Genomic DNA, 12,707 nt, shown 5'->3' with positions numbered 1-12,707 from the left:
TCCAGGCCAGGGGGAGGACGTGGGTCGGGGGTCGACGGCGGGACAGGCGAGAACGAGGCACAGTGAGGAGGTTAGCGGCAGAGGAGCGGAGGGTGCGGGCTGGGCTGCACTCAGTGCTCTTTGGATCCCGACTGTATTCAACAGAATTAACTGAAAAAGTTAAAGCTTTCCAAGTCTTTCAAAGAACTGTTCTCCAGTTCTGCATGAGAGAGGTCAAGAGACAAAAGTAATATAAAACAGTAATCTTTAGTATATCAAATATATGATGGGAATGGTGTAAAACGTTCGTTTTAAAGTTGACCACCTTTTAGAAAAACAGGTTTCTGATAGAAGGTTGCATTGAACTTCAGTGAGTTTTCCTTTCCAGTCAAAAGAGCTTAATGGAGCATCTAAACAGGGTGTGGGGTGAAAGAGGGAGATGAAAGGGGAAGAGAGACAAGTGCAAGATAGAAAAAGGCAATGAAGAAATCAGCTCTAACTTCCCAGGACCTCTATTTAAGGCTTTGGCTTTCTCGGTGCCCTTAGAGGGGCCCTTAAATTGCGTTCAGCTGTACCTCAATTTTTGAAGTCTTTTTCACATTAATCATTGATAGCTTAAGTAGGCTTCTTTTCCAGGATATTTTTTTGCATTATTCAGCCTAACATTTTGAATTCATTTGGTCTTTACAGGTTGTAAGCGTGACAAATGGTGAACTTAATACAGATGATCCCACCGCAGGTCGTTCCAATGCCCCTATTACGGCCCCTGCAGAAATTGAAGTTCTGGATGAAAGCAAGTATGTATTCGGTCCACCTGTGGTGGTATGTTTTTAGTTAAGCCCCTCACATTGGGGAGTCTAGCCGTTTCAAATGACCCTTGATACATTTTTTAAAAGCAGGCATATTTAGTGTTTAAAGAAGGTTCGTAAAACTCAAGATTGGTATTGAAATCTGAAGGATGCAGAATCTAGCTGCTCTGGTAAAGCTTTTATTTTACATATCTATTCTTTCCTTGTACATATCTATTTTATTTATTTTATTTTGTTAATATGTTTGGTTTTGTTCTCTGTCTCCCCCTTCTAGACTGTGTGCCCACTGTTGGGTAGGGACTGTCTCTATATAATGGAATTTATTAAGCGCTTACTATGTGCAAAGCACTGTTCTAAGCGCTGGGGAGGTTACAAGGTGATCGGGTTGTCCCACGGAGGGCTCACAGTCTTCATCCCCATTTTGCAGATGAGGGAACTGAGGCCCAGAGAAGTGAAGTGACTTGCCCAGAGTCACACAGCTGACAAGTGGTGGAGCCGGGATTTGAACCCATGACCTCTGACTCCAAAGCCCGGGCTCTTTTCCACTGAGCCACGCTGCTTCTCTATATGTTACCAACTTGTACTTCCCAAGCGCTTAGTACAGTGCTCTGCACACAGTAAGCGCTCAATAAATATGATTGATTGATTGATTGATTGATTATCTACTCGGGAATCGTACCTAAATTTCTGCTTAGAATGAGTGGTATTATTTTAACGTTGCAGTTAATTCTCGATTATTTGCATTAGTTGGAGGGAGAACCAAAACCAACAATCCAACCCGGGGAGTCGTTTGAGACCCCTGCTGGGTGGAGGGGTGGAGTGGCCCAGGAGGGATCAATCTATTTAGGAAAGCCTCACCAAATCTATTGACTTGGGAGAGCTAGTATTGTGGACTGTGTGTTGCCACAGGGTAAGAGGAAGTCAGAAGAATGGCTGGTTTACAGCTGATGCAAATTTGAAAGGGAGAGAAACTGCCATAGATAATCCACAAAGTGGATAATCCATTTGCAGACAATCTTGAATTAATTGTATTGTGTTTCACTTCTTTACATAATATGTCAGTTACTTAAAAAAATCACTTCACATGTTAATTTACTCTTTACGGATTTGAAAGTAATTGTTTCCTCCCCATTTTAAATTCCCAACATCTGCATGCCTTAAATTAGTCTAGAATGAGCTATTTTAACTGATTTTTTTTTAACAAAGCATGATATAAGAGTAAGCATGATCAACATTGTGGGGAAAATTGACATTTCACTGAGGGCTGTTCTGCTTTTTTGACGATCTCTTTTTCCCTTGTATTCTCTCTGTGTATAGCTGCCAGAAAGTGTTGAACATGTGGTGAGTTCCAGAGTGTAGACAGGCAGAAATAGCTCCTTCGACTGTAATTTCAAAATCTGGTTTAAAACTGTATTTAATAATAATAAAAAAACTGTGCTAACTACAAATAGTAAAACCCAACCAAAGGGATTTGAAGCACAGCACACTAGTTTTAAACAGAAAGAAATAATAGTTTGAGGAGCTGTTTTGCCTGCTGCAATTTGTTTGCTTCAAAGTGGCTTAGTTTGGGGGTCACTTTCTAAACAAGTGGATGATGCAGTTTCACTCTCTGAGCTTCTTTAGCACTAAAGCTTTATATGCTTCTTTAGATGGAAAATCAAGCTTTCCAAACTTTTGAGCTACTGGCTACATCCTAGTGCTTCAGTATCTATTTTATTTTTAGATCTAGCTAGGCCCGAAATAGTAGTAGTAGGACAGTACACTCATTTCAAAATCTTAACTTCAGGAAACATCCAGCATAATGACAAATGCAATAGTGTACTTGTAGGTCAAACAGCATCCTCATCAGAATTCACTTTCTGATATTTGTAGAAAATGAAGCCAAATTCTAGTTAGTAGACATGCATTGAGTTTTAAGTGCTGATTACAGGTACATCCTTTCTTACTGAAGTGGTTGTGTCAAAACCATCTTCTCTGTATCAGGACTGATTTTGAAATTACCTGTTGGGTCAGAAGATGATAGCTCTCACAAATTATAGTTGTCACATATCATTATCCATGGCCAAAATCTTCCTCTTTAATCCACTTTCCAGGTAGTCTTTGCTGGCCCCGAGTTCAGATATACTTTTGATAACCAATTTTGATTTTAGACATGAACATTTCAACTGTTTCTGTTGTGTGTTCCCAAGTGCCTATGCACACAGTGCTCTTGTTGATGATGAGGATGATGGTTCACGTAGACTATTTTGGAAGTAAAATTTTTGGCTGTGACACATGTTGGCAGCATACCTTAATGTGCTGGCTTTCAGGATATGGTGGGCCTTCTATCTGTGAGGATTTTCATTGGGCGTGAAAGAGGAGCAAGGCATAGGCAATTAAGGGTATTAGGATGTAGAACTATCCCATTGAATACAGGTTATGCAGCAGTGGATCCGATACAAAGTATAAGTGAAATCTTCAGAGCAAATTCTTCTTCTCAGAAACCTTGACTACCTCTTCAAATCTTTTTCTTCCTGAGAATTCTCAGAACCCTTTGCAATCCGATCTCAAGAGAACAGTGTCTTTTAGGAAATCTGCCTCGGGTCTAGTGAGGTGAGCCATTTCCACCACTGCCTAAGTGAGGAAACAGAAATAGTCTAATTTCCTAGCCATAGTCATTTGCAGAAATCTTTCTTGTTCTCAACATCGGTACAGATGTACGGAGAACATACCTGCCCATCTCCCCCGCCCCCATAGGGCTTAGATCCCAAATGGAGAGATATGACAATCAGATAGTAACAGGCACATGAGTTAAAGGAATGTAGTTTTTGTGCCTGTCTCATTCTCTGTCTAGCGAGGTATCTTGAGCTCCTTTGCCTACTCTTAACCAAGACAGAGCATGGGAGTGGTTCTTAAAGCTATCTCAGATTCTTTCTTCAGTCTCTCCACCTGGTCCTTTAAGTCCTCTTCATCACAGCATTTATATTTAGAGAGGTAGCAGGCTTTACAAATGCAAGGCAGTGTCACGTTGGTCTATGCTGTTGGCAAACATGCTGGATGCATCTCTAACATACTCTTGTCATCAGATCTGCCCAGCATAGACTTGATCTTCTAAATTGGTATTGTGTGTTCTTGGGGTCCAGTGTGTTAGGGAGTGAGAAGTCCATCTGGGGTCCTGACTGCTAGCTACATGACCCAGCCATCATCATTTTGTTTCTAGACTGTGAGCCAGTTGTTGGGTAGTGACTGTCTCTATATGTTGCCAACTTGTACTTCCCAAGTGCCTTAGTACAGTGCTCTGCACACAGTAAGCGCTCAATAAATACAACTGAATGAACGAATGAATTTGGCACTTGTTCACAACCAAGTTTCTTGTTTAGAACATGCTCTTGCCCTTGCATCACTCCAGTGTTCTCTGGGATTTAGCCATTTCTGTTCCTTAGTGCATATAGTTGACTGATGTTCTGCTCTGAATATCACCGATGGCAAAACAGGGGAGTCAGCGAGTTCCCTCCTCTTCTTTATGGGTAGCCCACCATTCACTGGTGTAATTCCAATTTTATTGAAACTGATCCACGCTGCTTTCCTCCTGCTTCAACATTTACTGTTGACTAGTTTATTTTTGGCTTTGGTATATGGCGCTTCCCTCTTCAAATTCTTCACCAGTTGACCTGAGTAGATGTTTCTGGGCAATATTTGATGCACATTGAATTCCTTGTTTAGGAGTTGCATCTCTAGTCCCACTTTGTGGGTCTATGTCTGTGATCGTGTACGTTTCCACCAGATAAAGCTCTCTCTGTATACATGTGTACAAAAGAAAATGAAAAGGAAGCCTCTGGGCCTACCCTGTTACCACCACCACCTGGACCCCCTTTTTTCAAGGCAGGAAGGAGTGGAGGCTGGTGGCATTCACCTTCTTTCCCTCCATCTCCTCCTCCTCACCCTCCAAAAACAGGAGGGATTCCACACTGACTGGATATAGTCTTCTCTCAGGGCAGGATGGTGATCCAGTGTGGGTCATGAAGCTATTTAAAGCTTCCACGCTGACAGGATGTTTCAGCAATGTGGTTTCCTAGGCTACACGCAAAAGCCTCTTCTGCCGAGTTGGGGCGGCTCACCCTCTTACTTTCCAGTAGAGTCCCCTCCTTTCTGCCCCCCCACCCCCACCCCCGGCACACTCAACCCAACCCCCTGGGCTAGCTCCCTAGGCATCCACCATTGTCTAGGTGAGTGGTGGTTTCTAGAGTGTCTAGATACAGGAGTAGACTGTCCACATATTTCCCAGGGTTGTGTTGTGACTCTAAATTTCTGGGCCTATAGAATGCTGACTCAGGGATTGGACAACAAATCTATGCCACGAGCTGTGGGGGTCCAGGGAGAGGACTTCTCCATAGCACCTGGTGTGCCAGCTCATGGTCATGGTCACAAGGAAGAGGCAACAAAGAGACAGCAGGAGCCAGAGGCTCTAGGTAAGTCCTCATTCCCTGGGGAGTCCTGCACAGGCCCCATCCAGCCTGAGGGTTCCACAGGTCCAGATTCCAAGGAACCAGCCCATGCTCGCACCAAGCCATATACAGTTGGGTATAGGCCAGTGCCCCTGCACTCCCCTCCCATATGCTGTCGGTTCCACTGCTGACTCGGCCACCAGAGGAAAACAGGAGAAAGAACAGAATAGGTAAGTGCAATTTGAGAGGTTTTTGTTTTGTTTTGTTTTTAATAAAAACCCTCCTCCAGTAAGTACTACTCTTCCAACGGAGCTGGGATGGCCGAGTGAGCAGTGTATAATAATAACAATAACGATGATAATAATAATAATAAAAATGGCATTTATTAAGTGCTTACTATGTGCAAAGCACTGTTCTAAGCTGCTGGGGAGGTTACAAGGTGATCAGGTTGTCCCCCGGGGGGCTCACAGTCTTCATCCCCATTTTACAGATGAGGGAACTGAGGCACAGAGAAGTTAAGTGACTTCCCCCAGGTCACACAGCAGACATGTGGCAGAGCCGGGATTAGAACCCATGACCTCTGACTCCAAAGCCCATTCTCTTTTCACTGAGCCACACTGTATGTGCAGCCAGAGCCACTTGGCCATTGTCAGACTGCACCAGCAAATCTGCTTTTGCCTCTACTTGTCTACCAGGGGGTGGGGAGGGCCCAGGTCCCTTGGCCTGTGCAGGCCTCGACTTTCCCAGGCTTCTCCCAGCTTCTGTCCCCGTGTAACTCTTAGCCATTTTGGATGCGGAGGTGTTGGAGAGTTGAGCACACAATTCCAAGAGTTCCTCACAGTCCTTCCCCTTATTCCCTCCTGCTCCCAGACCTCACAAGGGACTGGTGGATGAGGGGGAAGCGTCCTTTCCATGTGCAACTGGTTTGAGTTGCGCTATCTCCGCTCTGTGAGTCTTTTCCTGGTTTTCAGGGAGTTTGCTTCTGACCACATTGGTGGAATCCATGTGAATTCCTCTAAAGGCAATTCAGGAACCTTTCAATATGATTATCAGAGGAGTGGCTTCCCATTGGATAGGGCAGCGAGGAGAATGGTGGATCTGTTGATCTTTGAGGGGTGCTTTTGATTTGAACTTACCGTCTGAGGAGACTGTTTTTTGATGCCGTTAGGTTACTCTGGTGGGTTTTGTGTCTGTAAAATAGGCAGAAAACTCGGAAGGACTAGTGTCTTATCATTTCTTGGCAATTCACTTCAGCACTAACCCCAGTGTTCTCCACCAACTGAGGGAGCCTGAAGACTGTTTGAGAGAAAGGGGCCAATTCTTTATGGAGCAGATGTATTCTAACGTACCCATTTCTTAACCTGGTGTGCAGGGCATCGATTGGGGGAGGTGCAGTGGTGATTTTTGTCACATTGTCACATTGCTTCTCAAAGGACAGGGCGTGTGCTTTTGTTGTATGCTCCCAGACACCTAAAGGCAGTGCTCAATATAATGGTGGTGGTAATGGCGATAGTATTTGTGTCAGCCAAACTGTCGGGCTGATGTTTTGGAGAGCTGATGAGCCTGTGCCTTTGGGCAATCCTCCTGTTTGCCTGGGAGTCCACCTGGATGGAACACTGAGATGGCCATGCAAATACAGAGAGTCCCTGGAGTAGGACAGTGAAGGGCTGGAGGCATTTCAACATAAACTGTGTTATTTAGGATCAGAAAAGTGGATCAGTGTGCCTTCTGTGCCCTCTTCTCCTGAGAATGTGTAACACAAAGGAAACAGCAGACAGGAGTTGAACATACCTCAGTGCCACCTGTCAAACCGATGAGCTATCATCAGGGTACCCTCATGGGAGCTGAGCCTGGACTCCGATTGCAAAACCGTATCCTTTGGCATCATGGAACTACCCCTGCCAGTGGGGGGGCGGCATAGAGGGTGAGCTATGCCCCGTTTAGATTTGGACTAAAAAGACACATTTTCAGAGGAAAAATCCATTCAGCAATCCATTTGCCTAGAGCATACTTGATTTCATCGGAATAAGTAATCACAGCAGTAACTTAGTCATTATTTGTACTGAAGCATATACATTGTTTTGTATTAGTATAAACAATTCACTCAGGCAAAAAAAAATCACTTTACAGTGTTCTTGAATGCCCTGTTTTCCTCTCATCTGTAACATCTGAAGTTAATCTGACTACTCTAGATATTTCCTAGTTCAGCGGGAAGGCCCATGGATCTCTAGACTGTGCCTTTTGGAGAAATCCATATCACACATGATCGTGCTGCCCTCTAGTGGTGATTGGGATTACAGGATGCCTGTCTTTTCTTCCCTTATGAATGTGAGGAAAGATCCTTGATAGACTGAATCAACCTTACAGTGCTGCTGTCTGGTAAGTTCATTGCCATGCAAGATTCAACACCCATTTCGGCAGTGATGCTAAAATATGAAGAAAAATCATGGGAGTAACCTGGACTAGAAAGTTAAAAACAAGGGCCAATTTCTGCTCAGTGAATATGCCAAACATTAACTTGTAAAGACACCTCGGTTACACCTAAGATTTAAACAAGGATACATTACTAGAATAGCATTGCCTTTGCTTGATATCTGAAGGAGAGTCAACATTAGTGCTGATATGGAAGGGGGACAAACAGTTTGACCATCTCTTGAATACTTTCACTAAAGTCTTGCAAACTTCAAGAGAATGAAGACACCTGCAAAAAACATCTTGACCCAAGCAAAAAACCCCCCAGAAGACCTGCACCTGACTGTAAGCTGATTTTCAGAATTGTCAAGGCACTGTGAACTGACAGTTCAAATAAACCTACCAAGGTTCTCCAAGGTTCTCCCACAGCAGCACCTAATTGAAGGCTGTTAATGGATTCTACTACCTGAGCAACACATCGCACATAAGAATAATAGTGGTATTTACTATGTGCCAAGCAGATAGTACTTCACTAAGCGATGGAGCAGATGCAAGATTATTAGATCAGTCTCTGTCTCACAGGAAGCCCATAGTCTAAGAGGGAGGGAGAGCAGTTAGATGAGGAAACGGGCTCAGAGATGTGAAGCCACTTGCCCAAGGTCACACAGCAGGCAAATGGCAGAGTCAGGATTAGAATCCAGGTCTCCTGACTTCCAGTGCTGCACTCTTTCCACTAGGCCACTCTGCCTCTTGTGCAAAGAGGTAAAAAATGAAATCAAGAAGTCTTGTTTGGGAGACTGACAGTGATGTGGCACCAATATGACCTCAAGCTTCAGACCAAAATGAAGGGCTAGAGTGAAATTAAAGTGAATGGGGCACTCTTAACATCAGATTGAAAGTCAGGATCATGAACAATGAAGTACTGGAATGCAGTCAGACCTGTAGTAATAATAATAATGATGGCATTTGTTTAGCGCTTACTATATGCAAAGCACCATTCTAAGCGCTGGGTATCGAAGCGATGCTGATCAAATCACACCTTCTCTGGTCAGGATACACAAGAGGGATGGACAAAAGCATGATAGCTGATGAATGGTGAGCTTCAGTGGGAGACCATAAATAGAATGGAAGAAGAAATGCTTTGAAGACACCATAATGCCAAAACCTGGGCCATCTGACGTAGCCCCGGATAGTTGTGAGATGGTGGCACTGGAAGATGGCAGCTCTGGAAGATCACAGCATGAAAAAGGATAAACAAAAACAATGCCCAGCACTGTGGGCAGCAAATAGGATGGCACCACAAGCAGCTATCTTTGCACGCCTTGTATGTGGAAGGGTCATCAACAGGCATGGGCCTTATTGGCCACATTTGCACACGCTACAGAAAAGCTCACTGTCAGTAGCATAGTTTTTATGTGTAAAGGACACAGAGAGCAGATGAGAGTGTGTGTTATGTGAGTTCCCCTTTGGGGTTGGTGAGATTATATCCATGTGTGCAAGTGTGATTTTTTTTCAAATGGAGGTCATTTCTGCAAAAACAATAGTTATTTTCGATGGCTTGGGCCATAAAATGCCTCTCCCATGACCATTTAAAAAATATTTGATTTTAAATAATTTCATATGATTCTAATTGCAATGATTTACCAAATGTTGCAGATTGAACATATTTTCTCCTGGCAATGTACTATCTTTGCCTTCAGTTACATTTGCACAGTTCAAGTGAGAGTTGAACGCAAACTGGAAAAAAAAAATCAACCCTCAGATTATCACATTTATGAGAAGTACAGTCATATGTGTTAAGCATTAAATTATGGAGCTGTAAATATCCCACTTGAGTGGCTGGTAAATGTGCAAAGGTCTTGGGAGTTTAACCCTTATTGAGAATATTTCATACTCGACCATTTCTGTGTGGAGTGTTCTTAATGCAGCAACCAAGTACAATTGAAATAGAAATATAACAAAATTGACCTACATCCCTGTGGAGCACTGAGGTGGCCATACAGATTTGGAACACTAGTTGCTGGTGGGGCTGTCTTCTTGGAATATTAGTTTACTATGGCTGTGCAATTCATTTTTCCCACAAGTCAAACTGTTATCACTAGTGTAGCCTGTTGTATTCAGTGGGTGCCAATTAATTTTTTCTTGCTGATAGAAATTTTCCAAATTCTTTAATTACGTGCTCATCCATTGAGAGTTTAATAGTTTTTGTTGCTCCTCTTTCAAACTGTAGTTCATTACCATGGAAAAAGTCAGGTGGCTTTGTTTTCTCAGTTGCTTGGACCTCAGAGAAGATATTTCTCCATGTCGAGAATTTTGTCACTCCTTGTGAGATTTGTAGAGCTGTCTGGAAGAAAGCTTTGCCATATCACATCTTCAGGTTGTGCAAAATGATACCAAGTACCCCACTAGGACCTGTTTGTAATTGTGCTGCAGTGACTCCCGTGGACTCTGAACTCTGACTATGTAGCCACCATGACTGAGTCAGCGTGCATACCATTCTGCAGTCAAAGCAGTACCTGAAAAATTGACCCCACACACCCATTTTGAATTGTTCAGGCTTCATACATTGATCTGCAGTCAGCAGTCACTACTTAAATGAATGCTAAAGTGAAATTCAGGTGTTCTGCTTTTGAATACCCTCTGAGTAGTAATGTGGGCATGCTCCTAATCCCAACCAAGGGCCTGAAATGATTTCTCACCTGAAAGAAGATGGAGAAAGTGATGGTGCCTTTGAAACCAGAGTTTTCTGGCCATTTTGGCTGTCATATAGAAAATTGTAAAGGAGTTATCTTCTTGCAGGCATTTCAGCTTCTGGGACTCTTGATGACAGAGATCTTGGAATTTGACAGGGAAAAAGTGAATTTCCATTTAACAAGCTCTGTCGGGGATTTCTGGACAGGCTTCTTAACCTTGGTCCATTTCTTGACAGTGTGTTTATTTAGACCACCAATAGACTGTTTCAGTAAAGGTAGTTAATGACCCCTGGCTGTTCTCAAGGCAAGTGAAGCTGGTGGCCCTGAAGCCCAGCTGATGTGAGGCTCCTGGGATGGTCATACCAGTCCCTTGACAGCATGATGGTCACACTGAAGTCACCACCCCCTTTCAGAGACCGCAAATCTTTGGTCTTGGGATTCTCATTGTGTTCTTCTTAAGGACAGCACTCTCTTGGGGTTCAACTTTGACCAGCTGTCCTAAGGCTAAGGTCTTCACAGGGACTTGAGCCATCAGGAGAGATGCTGGTGAGGAGATTGAGGGACTAGTCCTCTTGAGAGAGCGGTCCTGGATTCCTCTGTTGAACTTGGACGTCAGGTTGCAACCTCACAGAGAACATTATTGGTCACAGCACTGAATCAAGCAGGTCATTCTGAGGAGGCTGGGCAAAAATACCTCCTACTTCAGGGAAAGTGTAAGGCAGGATTAGGATATGTGTCTGGCCTAGCAGTTGAAGAAAATCTCTGTGAAGAGATAAAAGAGGATTCCCCCTGTACATATATGGCCCCTTCCAGAGCCTGAAGTGTTTAGGCTAATTAGTGTGGTGGCGTCATTTGTACCCTTTAGTAGAATCTGGTGTTGGATGCACAGCCTGGCCCTCTTTTGAACCCTGGACTGGGACAGGATTCTGAGAAGAAGAGGAGGGAAATGGCCTTTCTGGGAGTTAGGCCCTCCTTTGCTATCACGTATTTCCATTCTGATCATGCATCCAGCCCTCGTTGTCTCATAGACACGAGGAGAGGGAACCCATGAGAAAGCTTCCAGGAAAAGGTGAGCTGATGAGGAGGATTTACTGAGTCGACGTAGAGTTTAAGCAAGATGCTTAATTTCACATGGTGAGTCAGGATCTGGGGTTAAAATACAGGACACTCTGGCTGCTCTCTCTCTCTCTCTCTCTCTCTCTCTCTCTCTTGCTCTCGATTTTTGTCTTGGCTGAATGCTTCTGTAGCCTAGTTACTTTTTTTTTTGTTGCTCAGCATGTTTGGCTGCTCCTAAAAAATTCACTTTGGTGAAATGTCTTAGAACTCATTCTGCGGAAATTTCACTAATCTGTATTTTGTTGCCCTCTTCAATGTGTTCTTTGCAGTAGCCTGTTCCTTGGTATATAAAAATTACATTGATAACTGCATTAGACTCATCCTTACTCTGAGTGTCTTTTTTGTGCCTTCGTAGTAACTGAAGTGTTATTTTTCCCAAACATTTAAAGGTGCTGCTGTTTTCATAAGCGAAGAAAAAGGAAAGCCATTCAACGCCGCAAATAAATCTGCAAGCAGACAGACCTTCGGGAATTACTTAAATATTCAGCCGCTGCCTCGTGATTAAAATAATCTCTGTAGTGACCATAATTGTTTGCAAGGGCACCCTCTTAATGGAAGAAAAAGAAACAAAGACATCATTGCCTCCCTGCATCAGTTTAGTTGTCTTTTATTTGTATTTCATTTTTCGCCGTTTCTTATCTAAGCTTAATTTAGTGAAAAATGAGTGCTTCTCTGACCATCAAAAAATGGATCAATGAAGTGGTGCAAATGAATACTACTGTATCTTCAGCAAGACTTTAAAAGTATTTTTCCTATTTTAGAAAGTGTTAGCAGTGTCTTAACTGATAATTATATAGGCCCTGTCTGGTTTTTGATTTTTCTAACATCAGTTCAAAAACAGTTGCTTTTTCCTTGGGTTAGGGGGTGGGGGGATGGGGAGAGGAGGGGGGAGAGAACAAAAACCAAAAAATGTAGCTGCTCAAACATTTGAAAGAAGTTTTATCTTGAGCTTTCGTACTTTGTAATACATCTGCAGTGATTTTCAAAATTAGGGTTGGTACTGCCTTCGTGAATTCTAGTAGCATTCTCTTCCAGAAATCCTGATACAGGCACTGCCCAAAGGTACTAAAAAAATAACAAGATGGATTCAGTAGAATGGTCAGAATATTCCGTTTGTAAATGAATAGCTATGAGTCAGGAGTAAGCACTTTCCCTTGAGTGTGTGCTAATTGAGGTGCCACGTGGCTGCTGGAATGCCAGCAGCACATGCCCCACTGAAACACAGCATGTTGGTCTACTACAGTGCTTTTAGGGGAAAAGGCTTACTAGGTAGC

At 43.3% G+C, this 12,707-nt stretch overlaps 1 protein-coding gene across 8 annotated transcripts in view; it reads left to right on the top strand.

Moving 5' to 3' along the window:
• The window catches only part of CSNK1G3 (casein kinase 1 gamma 3), a 112,405-nt gene extending 100,150 nt beyond the window's left edge, over window positions 1–12,255 (top strand). For 5 of the 8 annotated variants that reach the window (XM_038770017.1, XM_038770016.1, XM_038770018.1 and 2 more), the window contains 3 exons: window positions 670–776; window positions 5,088–5,236; window positions 11,823–12,255. In XM_038770017.1, the coding sequence (XP_038625945.1) occupies window positions 670–776; window positions 5,088–5,236; window positions 11,823–11,938 (372 nt within the window). In that variant the 3' untranslated portion in view covers window positions 11,939–12,255. Of the gene's footprint in view, window positions 1–669; window positions 777–5,087; window positions 5,237–6,913; window positions 7,078–11,822 lie in introns of those variants that run through there. The other 3 variants (XM_038770020.1, XM_038770019.1, XM_038770021.1) reach the window with 3 other exon arrangements.
• The last annotated feature ends 452 nt before the right edge of the window (window positions 12,256–12,707 follow it).

The sequence above is a fragment of the Tachyglossus aculeatus genome, chromosome X4 (genome assembly GCF_015852505.1).
Source record: "Tachyglossus aculeatus isolate mTacAcu1 chromosome X4, mTacAcu1.pri, whole genome shotgun sequence".
Taxonomy (NCBI): domain Eukaryota; kingdom Metazoa; phylum Chordata; class Mammalia; order Monotremata; family Tachyglossidae; genus Tachyglossus; species Tachyglossus aculeatus.
The sequence above is the reverse complement of the archived record's forward strand: the minus strand, read 5'-3'. Positions and strand labels throughout refer to the sequence as shown.